The sequence below is a fragment of the Watersipora subatra genome, chromosome 9 (assembly GCF_963576615.1).
Source record: "Watersipora subatra chromosome 9, tzWatSuba1.1, whole genome shotgun sequence".
In the NCBI taxonomy this organism is placed as follows: Eukaryota; Metazoa; Bryozoa; class Gymnolaemata; order Cheilostomatida; family Watersiporidae; genus Watersipora; species Watersipora subatra.
Genome location: NC_088716.1, coordinates 31,692,767 through 31,715,643, shown reverse-complemented (window position 1 = coordinate 31,715,643; position 22,877 = coordinate 31,692,767). Strand labels below are relative to the sequence as shown.

General features: G+C 37.0%; 1 protein-coding gene across 2 annotated transcripts; it reads right to left on the bottom strand.

The window, feature by feature from the left end:
- Nucleotides 1-5,738: 5,738 nt before the first annotated feature.
- LOC137403754 (uncharacterized) lies at nt 5,739-10,609 on the bottom strand. 2 transcript variants are annotated; one of them, XM_068089781.1, is made up of 6 exons: nt 10,516-10,609; nt 9,327-9,473; nt 8,452-8,616; nt 7,552-7,611; nt 7,107-7,270; nt 5,739-6,292 (listed from the first exon to the last, which is right to left on the bottom strand). In XM_068089781.1, the coding sequence occupies exons 2-5, from the start codon at nt 9,402-9,404 to the stop codon at nt 7,205-7,207; spliced, it is 369 nt and encodes a 122-aa protein (XP_067945882.1). In that variant the 5' UTR covers nt 9,405-9,473; nt 10,516-10,609; the 3' UTR covers nt 5,739-6,292; nt 7,107-7,204. The 2 variants fall into 2 exon arrangements, with proteins under 2 accessions (XP_067945882.1, XP_067945883.1); XM_068089782.1 differs by having other exon boundaries at nt 9,327-9,431; nt 10,516-10,572.
- Between the last annotated feature and the right edge of the window lie 12,268 nt (nt 10,610-22,877).

Sequence of the window (22,877 nt, the reverse complement as noted above, 5' to 3'; positions counted from 1 at the left end):
CGCCATTTATTAAGGCTTTTACGCAGTGAACAATCTTCTATAATTTATTTCTTACCGTTCACTCATTGGAAGACATTTTTTATGTTCATGGTTACATGTCAAAATATTCTAAGTTTCTGTTATAATTAATTGTTAGTGGTTTAAGATTACTTAAACAATATTGTTTCCGTTTTTGTTCTACGTTTTCTCGAGATAAGATTTTGTAATTAGCCCTTTTCGTTATCGAAATATGTCTTAATGTTTTTTACACTTACTGTTCGCTACCCAGTATATGTAGAATTTCCTGGGCTTTTTGTTAGTGTTTTTATTGTTATGCTATAATGGCTCATTGTCTAGGGATAATTTTTTATTGTTCTGTATGTGAAAATTCTTAGAAACTCGGCAGTCAGCAAGACGATATGATTGGTCGGTTTGAACGATAACCGTCAATCTCTAGGCCAATCGCTTATGTAATATAAATACTGCCACTAATTTTTAGGCAGTTCAGCTTGGGTGTGACTCTTGAATTGGATGCATGATTAGTATTACTATAATAAAGTCGTTATTGTTGGAGAAATATCGTTTATAATCGGCACTAACAGCAAGCTCACACAAAATGACTACAAATAAATAGGATAATTAAATAATTATCCTTACAAGAGTTGTGTTCTCTCCTGTTGGTTTCAACAGGTTACGGCGTTGGTTTCAGCGCACTCTGTTGGTTTCAGCAGAACGGGAGCGAGTTGGGTTCAGCTCCCTCCTGTTGGTTTCAGCAGGTTGTACAGTCAGCAGCGTTGGGTTCAGCGCACTCTGTTGGGTTCAGCAGAGCATAAATGAGTTGGTTTCAGCTTCCTCCTGTTGGATTCAGCAGGTTGTAGCGTTGGTTAAAGCGCAGAGATCTAGAGCTAGGGGTTGTCCCCACCCTACTCTTGCGAGTTTTCTTCACTGGTGGCAGCGGTGGGATAATAGTGAAGCAATTCTCTCAAACCCTTTTAAATTCAAACATGGTGCGCAATAGTAGAAGTAAGGACGGCCCATATGATTTATGCACTAATATGATGGAAAGAGGGCACATACCTGCAAAAGTAGCCATGCTGCCTATTCCTGCTCCTTCATTTGATGGCACAAGTGATGTGGAAGAGTTTTTGCATTGTTTTGAAGCAGTGGCAAAACATAATCAGTGGAGTGAAGAAGAATGTAGGCTACGGTTAACATTGGCATTGAAAGGCCCAGCTACCAGAGGTGTTGGTGGCAATACCTATGAAGAAGTTTGCCATAAACTTAAGGCACAATATGGGCTCAGGACAGACACAGCTAGCGCCATATTAAAATCTATGAAATTAAAGCCAAAGGACAACATATATCATTATGCTGAAAAGGTACAGAAGTTAGTTCAAAAGGCTTTCCTCGAGCTAGATAGCTATCAGCATGACCAGCAAGCCAAGCGTGAGTTGATTGCAGCAATTCGGCCTAATTCACAGCTGGCCTGGACACTACGCTTATCTCCTCCCAGCACCATGACTGATGCTGTAGAAACTAATCAGAAGTATCAGGATATGGTAGAATATGATACAAATGTCCACCGAGTAGAGCTAGAAGATGTCCAACAATTAAAATAAGAACTGACAGAGCAAATGCAAATGAGTCAAACAGCTTTGCTCAAACATTTTGCAGAAATGCAGAGTAAGTTTATGCAGCAGATGTTGGACACGCAAAAGCAAATGGCGGCATCACAGCAAGCAATGATGACACAGCTAACATCGACGACAATGAGAAGCCAACAGCCTCAGAGAGAAGTTCGATGCTACAACTGCAATGGCAGAGGCCACGTTGCTCGTTACTGTGATAAGCCAAAGCCATCGGGAAACGACCAAGTTCAGGCAAACTAATGCTCGTACTGCCTGAACTTTGTGATGTGGGCAAACTTAGGATACAGGCATGTTGGCTCACCAGTGCATACTACATTCCTGTACGGATTCACCAACAAAGATTTGTCATGTTACTTGACAGTGGTTGTACAAAGTCCGTACTTCCGAAGAAATTGCTGGAGACATTGCTTAGCTCATGTTACTCAAAGTTGCTACCTGTGCGAGGTAGCGGGATATTGGCAAATGGGCAGCAGATTTTGCTTGAAGGCATGACGAATTTAAAATTTCGACTGGGACCGATACAACTGCAACATCAGTTTGTAGTATCTGATGTGGACAATCACATTCTGCTAGGGTTAGACTTCTTGGAGGATCAAGAATGTCAGATGGATTTCCGTCATTCGCAGCTACGTTGTAAGGGCACTGAAGTTGCCTGCTGCGCCGAGGACGGAGAACCCCTTTCGGTGAATGTGCAGGTCAAAAGGAACATAGTTGTTTCGCCAATTACTGAATGCTTATTGTTGGCGAGGCTTAGTCGAAAGTGGACGCCAGGGCCAGCTTGCATTAAAACTTTACACAAGGTTTTGGGCTTGAAGGTTGTCACATCGCTGTGTGAACCTACAGAGCAAGAGGTCAATATTCGTGTGATGAACACAAGCAATAAACTTATTCATCTACCTTCTGGAAGAAAGGTAGCCGTCTGTATGCCTGTGGAAAGACAAGAACAGTTTCAGAAGGACTGCAATAGAACTAAATGCCCCAAACACTTCAATGAACATTTACCCAGTTGGACGCAATCTCTGCCAGAAATGGAACCAAAGCAAGTCAACACACCGCTGATAAAGCATCAGAAAACGTTCAGCTCCAGCAAAGGTGATGTTGGTGGCCACCAAGTAGTAAAACATTAAGTCTCGGTTATGAAAGATAGACCGCTTATTAATCAGCTAGCATATCGGCTGGGGCCGATACAGAAAGCTGAGGTTGAAAAGCCAGTAGAGGAGTTAAAGCCGCACAATTTGTATAAAGGAGGTACAAGGCTCTATCTACAAAAGTGGAGAATCCAAGATGATATGAAAGATGAACCCACCACCTTTTCTGTCGGAACCAAAGCTTCATTGAAATCATTCTTCACGGAGAAAGGATGCAGTACTAAACTTAAACCAAGAGATGCTAATCTCTGCACCATCAGCAAGTATCTGACAAACCAGAAATTTAAAATGGAGTGCAAGGGGGGAAACCCTATTCAATATGAAAGTGATATTAGACTAAGCACCACCAGAATATGCAGAAAAAAACTGCCTAAGCCAACGGATCGCCCTCCTGATTCAGAGGTGATGGAGCAACCCGTCCCTCTGCTCCAGGATCACACAGAGATATCCAAGCTGGGGGATCGCACTATTCCGCCAACCCAGCCTACTAATTTATGTCAGCACCTACCGGACTACCGCTTAGATGTCTGCCATAGAAGTAATGCCATTCTGGGACAGAATGAAGTTTTAGGGGAGGATAGTGTTGTAAACGTAAAAATAAAGCGAGATATTCTAAAGAACAAACTCTATGAAAGGAGTGGTGGCCATGAAAAAGACCGTGGAGGAATAACTCCGAAGAGTTGTCTTATTTGGATGCTATCGGTCCCATGGACGTCAGGCTCATCAAGGCGCTCTGGACACCCGGCGCAGAAAAACATGGTGAACTGATCAAAGGGAAAAGGTGACGTAGCCAATATATATATAGAGAAGAGACTTCTGGGATAGTGAATGACCTAGAAAAGATAACAGACGCCATTTATTAAGGCTTTTACGCAGTGAACAATCTTCTATAATTTATTTCTTACCGTTCACTCATTGGAAGACATTTTTTATGTTCATGGTTACATGTCAAAATATTCTAAGTTTCTGTTATAATTAATTGTTAGTGGTTTAAGATTACTTAAACAATATTGTTTCCGTTTTTGTTCTACGTTTTCTCGAGATAAGATTTTGTAATTAGCCCTTTTCGTTATCGAAATATGTCTTAATGTTTTTTACACTTACTGTTCGCTACCCAGTATATGTAGAATTTCCTGGGCTTTTTGTTAGTGTTTTTATTGTTATGCTATAATGGCTCATTGTCTAGGGATAATTTTTTATTGTTCTGTATGTGAAAATTCTTAGAAACTCGGCAGTCAGCAAGACGATATGATTGGTCGGTTTGAACGATAACCGTCAATCTCTAGGCCAATCGCTTATGTAATATAAATACTGCCACTAATTTTTAGGCAGTTAAGCTTGGGTGTGACTCTTGAATTGGATGCATGATTAGTATTACTATAATAAAGTCGTTATTGTTGGAGAAATATCGTTTATAATCGGCACTAACAGCAAGCTCACAAAAAATGACTACAAATAAATAGGATAATTAAATAATTATCCTTACAAGAGTTGTGTTCTCTCCTGTTGGTTTCAACAGGTTACGGCGTTGGTTTCAGCGCACTCTGTTGGTTTCAGCAGAACGGAAGCGAGTTGGGTTCAGCTCCCTCCTGTTGGTTTCAGCAGGTTGTACAGTCAGCAGCGTTAGGTTCAGCGCACTCTGTTGGGTTCAGCAGAGCATAAATGAGTTGGTTTCAGCTCCCTCCTGTTGGATTCAGCAGGTTGTAGCGTTGGTTAAAGCACAGAGATCTAGAGCTAGGGGTTGTCCCCACCCTACTCTTGCGAGTTTTCTTCAATACGCGACTGTTGGCATGTAATGCTTATCAATCAACATCTGCTGTTAGCCCTGTCACTATCTCGGTCTATGCATTTATCATGCCTTCCAATGGTCAAGTATAATTGCAGTGGCTCAAAACCTGGTCAGTTTCTGGGTCGTTTTGTAGAGGTGGAGCTTAATCCGGAAATGCAAATGTTTTGTCGGCACTAAGCGACGAGGTTTTAAGCAAGTGCCAATGTTTAGTCGGTTAGAAATTGAGTCTGTAATCTTATTATTTTTTTGTAACAAAATAAAGCATAAACATCGTTTTAGACAAATCTTTAATTAAAAATATGAGATCTTTCATCAAACTAGCATAACGTATTCACATAGTTGTTTATCGTAGTTTTGTCGTGTTAAGACGAAATAGTAACATGCTCACGAAACGGAAAAAAATCTTCTCAAAAATACATCATTAATTATTCTGTATTCGTTTATACAGTGTGTATGAAAAATGTCTTACATACGTTGTAATATGATTGCACTTACATGTATGTAACGTGGTATTATATAAGTTATTGAATATTTGTGATTATGTTCTAACCAAATAAAATGCACATTGAAACAATTGTCTACTTTGCTACCATTCTGAGAGCTAAAGAAGATTCTATTTCATTTTAGTGTAACTATTTATGTTAGCGTATCGTAAGACAAAGATTGTGAAAAGGCAACAGAAGACATTAGTCTATCTTATCTTTACTACAAACACCGACTTCTCCAACAACTAACTTTGTTTAGATTTTGAACATGACCGCACTCTGTAGGTATTCATTTGTCAATTTGCTTATATATTTATTATTTATGTACAGCATTGTGTGACCAAAAATATTTTCTTGATTTGTTGAGCAAAAAATATTTTCTTTTTGTTGGCATGATGATGTATTTTCTTGCTCCAATATAAATAATGCATGTGGCAATTGTTGTGCATCATTGTTAGCAGCTTTCCCGTTACCTCCACAAGCACAATGTAGCCAATTCTGGAAAATCAGAGGGCAGCACACACAAAACCTTCAGCATGATGTATGTCTATTGGCATTGCTGATGTTGTACAACATACATTGTTTGAAAAGTCGATGCGCAATGACAAAATGTCTGGTGATGGACCACTGGAACAATGATGGGAAGTAGGTTGTTTTAGTTATCGGACGAATCTATCATGATAAATCGTAAAGTTTAATAATTTTACTTTATTTGATATAAAAAGAAAATGTTGCACATAACTTAATTACTACCACATCAGCACCAAAGCCATAAAAGGCCTTTAACAAGCACAAATGAGAACAGAATAACAGAGTAGAAAAGGGCTACATATACTACATGTAGATATGTGAAAATAAGTGAATATAAGTATGGTTTATGTAAAAAAAAATCAGTGTTGAAAATCCTGAATGTTTTATGTATGTAGGTATGTTTTAATTTGATCAATATATTCACTCAAAATTGAGCACAGTACAAGCTGAAACAGTTCGAGATTTTGCATATAAAAGTATTCCTATCTAGAACAAGTTTGTTCTCTATAGCTGCAGATGAATTGGCAATGAGGTAGAGGGCACGCCAGATGCCATCTGGCGTGACTTCCCTTCATTGCCAGTTCACCCACAGCTATGGGGAACAACCTTGCTCTATGCCTATCTAGATATTGCTTGTATTAGAAAGCCTCAGGAAGCATTTTTGCTCTGCCATTTCTTACTCCCTGCAAACTCCTCTTGGAGATCCTTGATCTAAAATAAAAACAATCATAGCATGTGTATTTACATCTCCTTGAACTTGTAAAGTACTGTGAATGCAGTATTCAAGTGGCATTATTTGCGACAATTTTTGACTTTGACAAGAATACTATTTGTTAATTTAATGAAGTAGATTGGAAAGTTACATTGGACATTGTGATTAGCTGGAAGGTAATTTGGCGATCTCAAAGAACCGGACAAATCTGCTTTTGCTAGTTCCTGACTTTATTACTGTTTTTACAGTAGTTTTATTTCACAATTATTTCCTGACTTCATATATCTTCTCCAATCCTACATTGCTCAACTGACTTAGCCCATAGAGTTGACTTGTACAAGACAACAGCGAAATTAGTCCAAGTACTCAGTCTATGAATCGGATGGTGTTGTGGCACCTTGTTATCAATCTCTCAAAGAGTTGATAACAACTCCAGAGATGCTCCCAAATCCTGATTAGAGATTTGCACATTACATCAAATCACCAATCATGAGATTGGCATTAAAGCACCATAAAAATGGATTACCCAGTTTGTAAATTAAATCAAGTTAAAACCATCAATTACATAGTGGATGATGGTTTTAATTTCATTTTATTTGAAAGCTGAGCAGTCACCCTTCTAAGTGATTTGATTTGGAGCAAAACGCATGCCAGCGATTTGATATGCTTTACAAATCTGGAATCAAAGACTTGGGAGCATCGCTGCACAACTTTCTCCAATTCAGACACTGAGCACTTACACTAAAGTGACACAAAAGCATCATGCAACAGGGTTCTAATTTTAAAACTGAGTTACTGAATATTACCACTCACCGGACTGTTAGGTATGAAAGTAACATCAGGTGTCTGAGTTACATCTATAATGCTGTCGTTTGTGGCGTTTCGTAGATGCTCCCCACATCTATGGAAGCTCACATAGCCTCTGCTCTTACTCCTACCCATCCTGAGCAAGCACTGCGTTTCCTCCTTATCTTGAGCTATAAATCAGAATGCTCGAGGCATTGAACGTTTGGCTGGGTGTGAACAGGCAACTTAACAAATATCGCAGTTGGCAGCAAATAATTTGTTTCTGAAACCTAATCCTGCCTACACAAGGGGTTCTTCTGCATTATCCTACTATAACTTCACGTTTTTCTAGCTACTAATCTAGGGCTATAAATGGCTTGAAGATTCGCCTACCAATGAAATTCCACATTTAACCATAATTAATATTGCACGATTTGCCTAAAATTTTATTGCTGGTTATGTGAGTGAGTACCTCCGTGTTACTATCAGATGTATTGTCTTGAGGATGCGGTCTCTTTGTTGGATTCTGTGACTAAAAATATAAACAATACGTAAATTATGTATATCGACACCATGTGACAACATATATGAATTTATGCACATGTATAGCATATTTATATTTGTGGGCACAATCTAACTAAATTTAAATTGGCAAAAGAGTCCAAACAAAGGCCTTGTTGCCAGAGCTCCAAAATAAGCTTTCATTCTATCTTGCTTTTAATGATTGTTTTTGCAAATTTTAGGTGTGAAATATTCAATGTAAAATAAAATATTACGTCCAAGTTTAACCAAAGGTGTGAACTGCGATATAATACTATCTGGCGCATGTGTGAGGCCTCACGATGAGAAATTCTCAAGAAAAATGAGACAGATTGCCGTAAACTTCACTGGCTATTGGGTCAAGGATATGGTATCTGAGCATTCCAATCAAGTCTGTGTTTCTTTGCAATTCTACCAAATTTCTATGAGAGTGTAGATGAATAAAAGAAGAGAAAATGTTTTTGAACTTTGATGTACTGTGAGACCGAAAGCAAAGTATCGAATACAGCTTAGACATGTCGCAACCCTCACAGTAGTGTAGACTTAGATTTACTGCATTCTCTGATTTTGGCTTACAAGAATATAAATGTGCATGCATGCTTTTGTTACAAGATAGCTATTTCAGAAATAAAACAATTTAAAATCCATAAAAGTAATAAATATTATTCATCATCTCTATGTAAAATCCATACTATACTATCTGTGCATTTGCAAAGACATGGAAGGATAGCCCTGTCTAAATATATTGGACATACAATGACCGAGTTTTGCTGTCCAAAAATATCCCTTATAATAGGCTGAGTAAAATATTCTTGGTGTACCGGTAACTTACCCTCCGCTGTTCTTTGTACTTTTCCTTCTGGGTTTGCTGTCTTTCAGGGCCGTACATGCAGCCATACTCTTTTTCTTCGCCATACTCTTTTTCTTCGCCATACATACATAAATAGCTTTGACTGTCATGGATGACGTTCTTACCTCTCCAAATATCTTCACCTTGCTAAATTAGAGCAGATAAAATTTAATTTTAAAATTAAGAAACATGGTACAGATTTTTTAGATTCATTAGCTGAAGACGTTGTAGGTTTTTAGCCTTACTTGATTGCTAACACTCAATTGGGAACTAACTGCTGCATGTATATGATGCTTGATACATTTATTGCTTGCTTGATTGTAGTTATTAATATATACAATGATTTTTAATGTCATCTCAATTGCATGCCAATGCTTGTACACTGAAGTCCATGTATATCTTCTAATCAAGGCTGCACTATAAGCTTGATCGTAATCCACTGCATGTCTGTATATACCCGAATATCCACTTCGTCAAATTAAGCTTAAAAGTTGAGTGTCTATAGAGAGTAATCCTTTATTGCTGAGACTTAGATGGTGTGTATCCAGTGTGAGTTGCTAGTGAACTGATGAAAATTGTGTCAACTCTGCTTCAAGTAGGGCCTGTGACGTCATAGATCACATGGTACAAAAATAAACCAAAAAGGGCTCCATCAAACTGCAGCATAAAAACATATAAGCTACTATTGACATGTACTTCTATTGCACAACAACCAAGCATAGGCCTACATTTTACAATCAAGGTTACACTTCAACATCAATATTACACTAAAATATCCGAGGTATAAAATGTTCATTTTTAACGCAAGATCACAAATTAGGCAGTGAAGAAAAAGTGCTTTAAGGATATGAGATTACCTTCAAAAAGTCTTTCATGCTTGTTGAATATGCCGTCCTCATGGTTTGTGTAAAACTTGTTGCCATATTCGATTTCATGGGCTTTGATAGCTTGCTCAGACTCGTCTAACAATGAGGCAAGAAGGAGCGGCATAATGCTTAAATGCACTGCAATTAAAAATATATATTTGGTAGGCCCTCAGGCTCCTCGTAGAAGTTGACTGTCGTCAGCGATCATGTCATTCAGCTATCGAGGCTTCGATAACCTACCGACATGATTGCCGACTACAGGCACGGGAGGCCTGTAGGTAGGTCTATATAGAAGATGAAATGATGAATACAAAAAGTCAGTTATGAATACATGATGACCCACTGAGGTCTTGAAGCAATATGAATATGCAGTGCATTTCAATTAATTTTTTAAGACAAATTGCAAGCAGTAAGCGACTCTGACTACTGAGGACTACTGATCACAGGCAGGCTGTCTAGTCCAAAAATATAACTGCCCTGCATTGCAGAAGACTACAAAAACTTGCTTTACCTTGCCTCCTCTCCTACACTTTTTGTGAACCAAACAGATGAGATACAGCCTAGGCCTGGCGGTGCTACTGACAGCGCACCATTGTAGTAACAAGTTCAAATAAAATTTGAGATACACAATTAAATGGTTGTTCCTTAGGTAGCTACATACTGTCGTTGCTTCAAAATGTCCTACAGTTGAGACTTGGTAGTAATATAAAGTTAGTTGTTAAAAAAGTGTGTGCTTGCAGCAAATACAGTAAAGATAAAAAACTGATGTCTTCTGTTGCCTTCATTTTTACAATCAATGCCTAACGAGATGCTAATACTAATATTTACAGTGAATTAAAATAGAATCATTTTAGGCTCTCAGAATGGTAACAAAGTGGACAACCGTTTTAATATGCATTTTCTTTGTTCAGAACATAATCGTAACTTTTCAATATTTTATGTAATACCGCTTTACAAAAGTGTATTCATATTAAAAAAATATATAACTATTTTTCAAATATAAACGAATACAGAATAACTAATGGTGTATTTTTGAGAAGATTTTTTCCGTTTTGTGAGCGTGTTACCATTTATTCTTAACAAGAAAAAACTACGATAAACAGCTATGTAAATACTCTATGTTATTTTGCTAAAAGAACTCATATTTGTAATTAAAAATTTGCTTGGAAAAGATGCTTACGTGATATTTTGTTAAACAAATAGATAACTACTCGATTTATCAACAACTAAACGTTTGCAGTGGTTCGACTAACTTTAAAGCTTTTGTATTTCCGGATTAAGCTCCACCCCTACAAAACGACCCAGAAACTGACCAGGTTTTGAGCCACTGCAATTATACCTGACCCCTTCCAATAAATAATTGTTTTGATAGACTTTAACGCATAGCGTAATATCCTTACACTCATGCAAACAATCGTCCATACATGTAGTTATTTTCACCGTAAACATAAGTAATCGTGGCAGCTTATAGGCTATTAGCCAATAACGTACGAATATCAATGATATATCGATATACGCACCGGCACCTTACGCCTAGAATAGCTTAATGCTAGGGTCATGGCAAATGGATTGGTCGCTGAAGCGCGCATTTCGTTTGCAATTGTTGTTTACAACCGAAAAGTACCACCATAGTACAGGAAAAAGCAGGTAATCTGCGACTATGTATTTATTTCCATCACATTGACTGTAGAGTAACCATGTTTCTACAAAGCTCAAATAAAAAACACTTAGCCTACATAACTGATTTATGCAACTCTTGCTTAAAAACCCATGGGTGGATATGGAGAATTTACGTTATGTTTGTTTGTTTGTTTGTGAATATTATTTATTGAGGTTTCCATGAGAAAATAATGTTCTGTTGACCTCATAATTAAAAATTAAAGCTAATATAATGTGGTATAATATGATAATTGAGAATAAAATTGATAGTGGCTACAATAATATGATTTCTATAAGAGGATAATAAGATCGTTGATTGAGCTGAGTATATACATATACATATATATATACACACACACATATATATACATATACATACATATATATATACATATATACATACATATACACATACATATACAGTGTATATACATATGCACGCTGAGTTGATTGAGTATTTAGATTCCAAGTTAGTAATTATTAGTATGGTCATTTTTTAAAAAATTTTAACGCGGGTTACCCAATACTCTACTATTCTTATGTCAGCTATGGTTGTAAAGTGACAACCGATGGTTTTTAATAATTTTAATTCAATGTTGTTAGTATACCAGTGTTAGTAAATAAAATATAGAATGGTCAGTAGTCACAGTATGGCCAGTTAATCAATATCAAATGACAGCTCATTCACAGGATCTAATACCTCTTCTTTCATAATCTTGATAGCATTATATTTAAAAGATTGTCTGCCGTAGTTCTTATTAATAGATGGTGTTATTAATGAGCATTGCGATCTTAGGCTTATTTGGTGTCTCTCACTATCCTCTTGAATATATTTGTATAGAGCACTGGCCACTGTAGCTACCTCCACTTTGCCTATCAACTGCCTGTAAAAGAAAGAACGCCGACTGGCGAGAGTATGTAGGCCCAATAATCGACGACCATCAGTTACTGAGAAGGATTTAGGTGCTTTGCATATTACTCGCACCGCTTTATTTTGGCAAGCCTCAATTTGGTCTGAATGACATTTACCAAGAAACATAAACAAAGTAGCACAATATTCAAGACGACTTCGGACTATTGAAGTATATATTAATTTAGCATCTTCAACAGACAAAAGATGTCGAATCTTACGAAGAGCATATAAACATTGTTTTGCCTTGGTCACTGTTAGTTTTATATGCGTATTGAAACCAAAATTTGCATCAATTGTGACCCCAAGTAATTTTATATTGTGTTCAATTTGGATTTCAGTGTTGCATAGCTTCAAAGTTCTATTATAATCAACTGCTCGATTCGAGAAAATAATAAATCGTGTTTTTTCAACACATAGAGATAACCCATTAGATAGGTACCAGTTTTGCATTCTATTAAATTGTTCTATTGATAGCATCTGAGAATCTATCTGAGTACTTGCTGAAGAAATAATTACTGTATCATCTGCATAGGAGTAAGCGTTTGGATTTTTATCTAGCATGTCATTAACCATCATGTTAAAAAGTAAACTAAAAACTAAACTAAATGTATAACTAAAAACTAACACAAATCCACACACGACATCAGTGTTGAATGTGCTTTGTCATTTTAATCTATTTTGACTATATTATTCAGTTTACACACTTTTGCTTAGCTTGTGGGAACTGAATTGATCATTACTGGTTCAAGTACTAGAGAAGGTTGTTGTATGGAAATACTGTGAAAACAAGATACCGATAGGGAATGTAGCCAGACCACAGGATAAGCATATAATACGTACAAGCAGCAAGACGCCAAAGGACATTAAAAGATTCGATAATTAGAAAATGTCAATTGAAAATTATGAACTTCAGAATTGGGAGAAATCAATCATAGAAATTGCGTCAACACCAGATGGAGAACATGCCAAAGAGAGTCTTTTTTTGACAGTTAAGGCTCCTAGCTGTAAGAGACTGAAGTACAGGGCAGAAAAACATATAAACTTAATATAATTGAAGCTAAAATAAATTGACAGATGTTATTTGTTGCTGATCTGGTGTATGCTGACTGCTACAATGTTTCAACAGTCCTAATTCTGGCTGCCTCCTGTTATATTGTTGATATCCCTCTCCTTGTGCTTGACACTCTGTAGAGTTGCTGACTTCGTTGAATACCTGTTAGTATTTGTTGTAGCCAGTTACTCTCTTTTATATTAAGTGGTGTTGATAAATAATATCCATTATTTAGTTGTAATTTTATGTTTTCATTCCTAAGCTCTTCATTACAATGGCCAGAGAATTCCCAATTCAATTGATGTCCCATACATTCACATCGCATCAGCTGTGATGGTTGGACAAATCCCATACTTGATATTTCCGGCAGCATAGCAATTGCTCTAGGTTTTCATATTTGCTGATTGGTCATATATCGTTTTAAACCCTGACACATATTAGCCGTCAGGTGAAGCCAGACCCTAGCTTAAAAATTCATGCCGAATCCGTCCTAATAATCTGCCATTTATTGGTTGCTTTGTGCGTAGCCCTCGGTCTTTATCAGTTTTTCCCAGCAGTGATCCTCATCTCAGTTCAATAACGTTGGTTACACGCCTCTGTGTCATGTTTTTGGTTTTTCCACTGAGTACATTTTGTGTGGCGGTCTCTTAATGCAGTGTCTCGTCGCGGCTAGTTAGTAGCTAGTCTTATTGTGCGACAGTTATTGGATGGCTTTCCATCGTTTGGCAAATTTGTCCCAGTTTGAGGAATGTCAATTATCCCTCGATCAGTTGTGATCTAGTCACCCCGGGGTTCATAATCGTATTCTCGTAGGTTTCTATAGTTATATACTCGTGCAATGGTCACCATGGTGCTGGAGTTGAATCATTTCATCTTAACAGTATTTAGCTGGATTGCATACTGGCTTGTTTGTCCTTTCATGTAAGTTGCCTATAATCATTCGGAATCCGTATATTCATAGTCACTTTTAAATATCTAGCCTTGTATATGCCATAGCATCAAGCTGTAAAGTACATGTATATATGTATATGTAAAGTTATTAGAAGGTCATTCGGGAAATATATTGTGGTTGCTGTATCATTGCGATAGTCAACTGTATTGAATATAATTATATATATATATATTTGCTTATTAATTCATGTAAGTTGCTTATAATTATTCGGAATCCGTATATTCATAGTCGTTTATCTAGCTGTATATATGCCATAAGATCAAGCTGTAAAGTACATGTATATATGTATATGTAAATTTACATAATTTACATTAAGTTAGTAGAAGGTCATTCAGGAAATATATTGTGGTTGCTGTATCATTGCGATAGTCAACTGTATTGAGTATAATTATTTATATATTTGCTTATTATTTCATGTAAGTTGCTTATAATTATTAAGGATCCAAACATTCTTTTTGTAGGTTTTATGTTATCAAGTTTTTTGATTGTTTTATGTTTTGATATATATATTCATGTTAAGCTGGGCGCTGTAAGCTATTTTTATTCGTACTCTCTCTCATCATCATAAATATAATTTGTCATCCGCTTTTGTTGTACGATCTCGTAGCTCATATCTTCTATTCACTCTATATAGTGGTCATTCTCTCACTTTCCAGAATCAGTGTTTTTCTCTATATCTGGTATCTCCTTTGCGTTAGTTCTGTACGATGTACGAGGGTGAAACATTTTCATGTACAAGTTTTAATCGCTTTACTGAAACTCAGCTTGGTTTTGCAAAGGGCTTGATACACGGTACTATGTTTGCTGTGACATCTGTTCGATACAAAGTATGAAACAGGCTCAGGTACTGACTTGAAAGGGCTCGGCTACAATTTTTGCCAATCTCAAGTCTGAATAGGTAGCATCTACCTCCTATTTTGAAAGATATGTCTGTTGCTTGTTGATTGTAATAGTCTACATGTTTTAGTTTGAGAAATTCTTATATTTCTTGCATTCAACAGCCATATAAAAAATATACGCACAAACCACGTGTAAGTTGGTGAAGTCAAGCTACTAGCAGTTTTACACAGAGTATGAATGACAGCCAAAGACACTGAAATATTTAAAAACATTTTTTCCTAGGTGTTATTGACCTCTGACAATCTTTCTTCAGTGTTTCTACCTTGACTTTCTAAAGTCTGAGTGTCTTCTCACTAAATTATTACACAGACTGTTACTTCTATCTCTACAGGATGGTGCTGCCTCGATGTAGAAACAGCGCTAATTTTTTAATTTTCCGATTCGTGAGAGTTTAATCTTCCCCCATCATGACACTCTCTCATACGGTTGAGCTCGGCGACAAGGAAATCATCAAGATAATAGAGGAGTACCTAGCAAATAAACAGGTTGATATTGCCCTCATATGTTTGGAGAGAGAGAGTCGGGAATCATTAATAGTATGTCCTGAATATGGTTCTGGTTGAAAGGGATACCTCGTTGTCATAAACCATGTCTAAAACCATTCATAGGCTTGTCTCTCCGTCAGACCTTCCACCAACAAGTTTGCTGAAAACTAAGTTAAAATTCAAGTAATAGTATTCTTTTCTGACCTTCGCGCTATTACAGTGTGGTAATTATATAATAATTGTATGATAATTACATAGTATTATATAATAATTGTATGATAATTGAATAATATTATATAATAGTTGTATGATAATTACATAATATTATATAATATATAAATAATATTGTACAATAATTGTATGATAATTACACAATATTATATAATACTTGTATGATAATTACATAATATTGTATAATAATTGTATGCCGTATAATCTTAATGCGGTATGATCAAAGCCTTGTCTGGCTGTCTGAAGAGACAGGTAGATTATGAAAAAAGGATTTCACCAGATGGGATTTGAACTCACCACATTTAGCTCAGTAGACAGACACTCCAACATCTACACCATTTGACCGTTTTGGCTTATTACACAATAACTAGTACAGTTTTTGGTCTTGTGCACCGTGAGATAACGTAATCACTCATCACTATCGTTTTGTAGGGGAAGACGGGGCACAGTAAGCCAATTTTGGTTTGTTTCTCAAATAAAATATAAGTGACTGCTTGAATTGAGCTTAAACTTGGTCTATAAAAATTTAACATGTTGTTATTATTGTATTTGAATTGTAATGATTCACTTTGGATCAATCGCGAGATTTTATTGTTTTTGCAACATTTTACACCTGGCTCACTTTGCTCCACTACCGAGGCAAGGTGAGCCACCCAATGGGGCAAAGTGAGCCATAGCAATAAATATGTGATTTGATTGCACATAATATATATTTGATATCTTTTAACTGTTTTAAAACATTGAGTGTGACAATTGGCTAACTAAATTTGACTTATGACTAAGACAGAACATGGTGAACTAATTATACATAGTTTATAACATAAAATGTGGGAGCAAGTCGTATGAGCATTATCGTGAAATAATGTAGTAAAAAGTGTGTCGCCTACAGTCTCTATCAGCAGTGTTATTGAGAATAGTTTATCTTACAGTGTAAGCAGATAAATCTACTCTGAATGTAGTTCGATTTCTAACCCTCAGAGTCCCACCAGTGTTTACTGGCTGCCCAAAAAATATAACTATAGATTCAAAGTCAACATCATACACGTCTTCCTCCTCTGGATAAACAAAGCAGTTTCCAGCTTTTCTTATGAAACTGATGGTAACTGAGTTTTCATTACATTTCATGACTCTTCCTGCATAATAAACATTAAAGATTGACTTGCAACAAAATTCACATTACAGTTATTTGCTATCAAAACATTCACCATGTCTTACTCTGCTGTGTTGTAGTTGCAAAATAGGTGGAAATGGATTTACAAACTCTTAAAAGCTCAAAAACGAACAGTTAATCGCGGTCATTACGAGACCGCCATAAATTAGAATCTCTTTCCAAAACGGCTCAAATGGGACGTAGTTGTACCAGATGGCTTCTGTTTACACTTTCACGCAACCTCATTCGTCGAAATATTTTCACAAATATACTTCATGCATTCAATGAAACCATGTCTATTGTCCTCACATGTCTATTTCATCGTCATTGTAATGCCGTCACTTTCAGCACTGATAACTTATAACCTACCGTGAGAATTTATTTAATTTTTTAACCTTAGCTCGAAGGAGTACATATCATTGTCTGGTAAACATGACGAGCCTGTTGGTCACCTGTGATAATCAAAATATGTTGCAAAAATTATTCACGAAGTATGGGTCACATGATCAGATTACGACTAGATGATTAGTTCAAGTCGAAACAAAACTGTAAAGTAGCGATCATCTATATTTGATACGGTCTTTTGATACCAAATAACTGTAATGTGAATTTTGTTGCAAGTCAACCTTAGCCAATTCCGTACCAAACTAAAACATGATTATTGATGTTAATATTGTCCCTAGTAGGAGGTACATCTTTACTTTCATCTTTATCTGGACTTTCTTCATCAGAACACAATAATTATTGGGCTAACTCTTCTTCCTCTGATGAAGAATCTGTTTGCTCTTTTTTCTTAGTTTTTCTTTGTCTTGTTCTTAGTCACAGTTACTTTGGATGTTTTTAGCGTAGATCTAATCCAAGTAGACACATGTTGCTACATTTTAAACACCGGCTCACCTGCTTTCTTGTTTCTTGACCAGCTTGGTGGAATACTCAAGTCATTAGCCATGCTGTATTTGTAAGCTAGTTCACATACTTTTTCAGTAGATAAATCTTAAAATCTGTTGTCTAGATTTTTTAAATGGCTAGCCAACTCTTCTTACTTCTCATGCAACACCTGAGATCCACGAGATCTCTCATTCCTGCGCGAAGAGACGGTCACTTAGACGATGTTGTACAATAATGCAGTAACTTAAACAACTTTTTAGTTAAATGTAAGATTAGCTTGGTTAGATGCCAAGCTCATAGAACATGGTCACAAATAATTTAAATTATATCTATAAATTAAACAGGGTACATAGAACACTTGGGCATCTGCTTGTCCTGTCATGTGGAAAAAATACTTTTTCTGGAATATCCTTGATGTGCACCAAGCGATTAGCTAGCCTTGGATGAGAAAAGAAAATGTGGTGCATTCTTCTCTTGAGGTTGAAAGGTAGTTTTGTCAACCCAGTTTATCGTACATTACAGTGTGAGAAGGAAATTTATCACAAACTCTCTTGTACACCAGAGTACAGGGTTACGATGCATTAAGACGGAACTGCGTCAACGAAGTGCAGTACGCAATAATTTTGCAATACATTACAACTTTCTAATTCACAGTAGACATCCACTGCTACTGTGCTCCTGTTTCACATTGCCCATTGCTATATATTGGGCATTCACTTTTATGAAGCATTACCTGACAACCACCACTTCACGCACGCATGCTCTGAATGCACATTCTTCATAACATGAAACTGCTTGTGTACTGCAACTGCTGATTAGTATGAAGTTGATACTGTGGACCAGCTGACAATCCTGACTTTCCAAGCCTCTATACTGCATTGTGTACCATTTTTCACATACTGTGTTTAGCCAGTTCATGTAGGATACTCCTACTCTCACATCCTTTCATAATAGGAAGTCAGTCTGGCATTATCACAATTCTGATCGATGCAATTGAGGTTTTTGTGTTGTATTCTCTATAACATAATATGTTAAATACGAAATAGATTTTTGCATTTCAACCATATAGCTAATTGTGATCAATTTGTTTGCCCACTCGTACTCAACTTTGACAGCATTCACATCTCGCCATCGTGCTGTGGTTGTGTCAAAGTCAACTCAATATTTGATTTTGTGATGAGTTTTCACAAAAATTGTGCTTAGGATGTATGTATGGTGTACTACTAACATTCCTACTACACCTTGCACTGCGAAATACACCTTAGCAACACTCTCATAACATCTAGCACTGCACATTGTGCGGAAGGCAACCCAGCCACTGTATCAATACCACTTATCCCACGACCAACCACGAGCGAAGCGATTGTTTGAGAGCTTTATGATAAATGCGTATGTGCACACAACTCACGAAAATTATTTATGAACAGCCGTCGCAAACCTTTGTACCGAAATCTCATCAACAATTTAACCATTTTTCAATGGAGTCGATTAAGTATAATAACGATACAAAACACGTATAAACCTTTTTAAATATATTGCCAAGTCTTTGAAATTTGTAGACAATATCCTAAAACTAACCCATCTGATCGGATTATACATAAATGGACAGATTAATTTAGCCTAAAATCGTCATTAAAACTTTGACAAGCTTTTTTTCATCAAAGTTAAGACCGGACAACGAAACGCCGACAAGGCCGCGCGATAGAGAGTAGAACTATTAAGTCGTGTGCATTTTACGAGAAAAACGTGCACATTTCACCAGTCTATGGCATTGTCCAATTGCTGAAGGTTTCTATAACTAACGTAGAAGTACTGAAAAGTAATAGTTTTTTTGCCGATTTCAAAGTAACTGACATTTTGGACACTTACAATGATTACTTTGGTATTCCAACTGATGTTCGAAGCAGTGAAAGTAAAGGAAATGACAATGATATTTCTCTAACGATTCTTATAAGATTATTACAATATTTAATTATAAAAATAATTATTCGATTTTATAAGATTTAACTATAAGAATAATCATTCGAATTTACAAGATCGAAGTGTATAGTGACCGATGTTGGGCAGTATGTTACTGTTATTATTTTTTCTAAATAATTTTGTTAAATAGATATTCTAAAAATCTAGATAAATATCACAACTTCTTGATATTGGTTGCTATGACGTTTTGAAATGTAAACAAAATCGTGCATTGGTTTTCTATTATTACTGTATTACTATATTAATAATATTGGTTATTCTAATAATATCAGTGCATTTTACTTCTAATATTGCATTTCTCCTATTGCAGAGGAGAGATATATATAATATTTTCCTTTTATTGTTGTTGTCTGTTGTACATAATAATGCCCAGTACATTACAGCTACCATTGCAGTTATCCTATTGCACTGCAGTGCCATTTGATTGCCAATATTGCATTTCTCAACCATCAGTACCCTTTCTTTTTTCCAATATCATTTTGGTCGTGGGCTGTATGACAGGGAATTTCTAATTATGAAATTCATGTTGAACTTTCATGCGCATACTAGTAGACGTACCACTAGTAAGTTGATTTGTGGGAAAGAAAAGTTGTAACAATACTTCAGTTTATTTAGTTTTCAAGAAATTATCAGAACAAGTTAACCTTTTATGTCCTATGTTTGACTATGTTAGTGTAAATCTTTCGCATAACTAAGGAGGTTGTTTTTATTGTTACTGATTTTTCATCGTCTAGGTGACCATCTCTTTGAACAGGAATGAGATGTCTCATTCACGATTCTTCTGTGTTTTCATGCTTTGAATGGGTTAGGAATTGCCCTACCATTTCATCAATTCGGAGTTGCACTATTTAGATCATTCCAAGATGAGCGATGTATTCCTCAAAATAAAACTTGTTAGAGTTTTTCTAACTTTTTTCATATCAGGGTCACTTTTCAATTCATGAGTAGCCAATCGCCAGATCAAAATAAGAAATTATTTCATCATCTTCATATGAGCAACCCATCATTCGCATGTAAATATTAATATGAAAGTAACAGGTCCAGATGAAATAGTATGGAGAAGCAGTAGAATGTTTTTGTAGCCGATACCCGCATAGCTGTGTGAAGTACGCTGAAATATTTTTTACCTCTACTGGGGAGAGCTTAGCTGAGTATTATCAAATCCGATCCATCAGCAGTCAGCATTTCTGTGATACTGAATAGTACTCCCACGGCAAATACCTTCACATAAATTTATCGAAGCGAAATGGTCTGGAATAGGTTTGGATTCGTCTGTTCTTGTGATTTGGAGTGGAAGCAACTCCAAATCTATTCAAATCATGGAAACGCTCTGATTCTCAGGTGCTTTGATTCTGCTCTCATATTAATTTGTGATATTTGTAGGTGTTTTCTCAAAAGATGGACATTTTCTCCGGCAGCTGATTCTTGATGGTCACTGGGATGACGTGCTTGAGTTCCTTCTGCCGCTCCATGGGGTGGAGGGCTTTGACAAAAACGCTGCCTTTACCTCATTTACAAGCATAAATTCCTGGAACTCCTTTGCATAAAGTTGGATCCTGGACCGTTACAGGTAAGTTGTCCTGACAGGCCATTACATGTGATAGTATCTGACAGGTCATTACATGTGAGAGTGTCTGACAGGCCATTACATGTGAGAGTATCTGACAGGCCATTACATGTGAGTGTGTCTGACAGGCCATTAAATGTGAGTGTGTCTGACAGGCCATTACATGTGAGAGTGTCTGACAGGCCATTACATGTGAGAGTATCTGACAGGCCATTACATGTGAGAGTGTCTGACAGGCAATTACATGTGAGAGTATCTGACAGGCCATTACATGTGAGTGTGTCTGACAGGCCATTACACGTGAGTGTGTCTGACAGGCCATTACATGTGAGAGTGTCTGACAGGCCATTACATGTGAGAGTGTCTGACAGGCCATTACATGTGAGTGTGTCTGACAGGCCATTACATGTGAGAGTGTCTGACAGGCCATTACACGTGGTTGTGTCTGACAGGCCATTACATGTGAGTGTGTCTGACAGGCCATTACATGTGAGTGTATCTGACAGGCCATTACATGTGAGTGTGTCTGACAGGCCATTACATGTGAGTGTGCCTGACAGGCCATTACATGTGAGTGTGCCTGACAGGCCATTACATGTGAGTGTATCTGACAGGCCATTACATGTGAGTGTGTCTGACAGGCCATTACATGTGAGAGTGTCTGACAGGCCATTTCACGTGGGAGTGTCTGACAGGCCATTACACGTGAGTTTGTCTGACAGGCCATTACATGTGAGTGTGTCTGACAGGCCATTACATGTGAGGGTGTCTGACAGGCCATTACATGTGGGAGTGTTTGACAGGCCAATACATGTGAGTTTGTCTGACACTCACATTACATGTGAGTGTGTTTGACAGGCCATTACATGTGAGAATACATATAATTATAGTTACAACTACACGTGCCATGAAGTTGTCACTCATTGACTCACTGTTTTCTAAAAAACACTTTTAGTTCTGATGCTACTTTGTTTGGATGTTTAGTTTCTTCAGTTTTTGTATTTTCGATTAAACACAGTCTGTTTCTGACATCTGTGATTGGCTAATGTCTTCCTTGGCTGTCATTCCATCATCATCCCTGTGGTTGGCTAGCAATCATTATTTTTTCATTTTGTTCATACAGAACCATGACTCCACATTGGACGAGGTCGTCAGCTGCCTCACTGAGTTAGAGCATCTTTGTTCTGATAGTAAGGAGTATGACAACTTGTGCTTTCTATTGACTCTTCCCTCCATTTCCTCTGATCAGGCCTACAAGAATTGGAACCCTTCCAGCGCCCGTATCAAGTGCTTTAATGAGGTCGGCTCTCCATGTTGTTTTATTGCATGGGGTTACTTAGTCAGTGGGGTTATTATCTACACTCCTTGCTTTGTACAGTTACATGCTCTCCATGTTCTTATTGCATGGGGTTACTTAGTCAGTGGGGTTATCATCTACACTCCTTGCTTTGTACAGTTACATGATCTCCATGTTCTTATTGCATGGGGTTACTTAGTCAGTAGGGTTATCATCTTCACTCCTTGCTTTGTACAGTTAGATGCTTTCCATGTTCTTATTGCATGGGGTTACTTAGTCAGTGGGGTTATCATCTACACTCCTTGCTTTGTACAGTTACATGCTCTCCATGTTCTTATTGCATGGGGTTACTTAGTCAGTGGGGTTATCATCTACACTCCTTGCTTTGTACAATTACATGCTCTCCATGTTCTTATTGCATGGGGTTACTTAGTCAGTGGGGTTATCATCTACACTCCTTGCTTTGTAC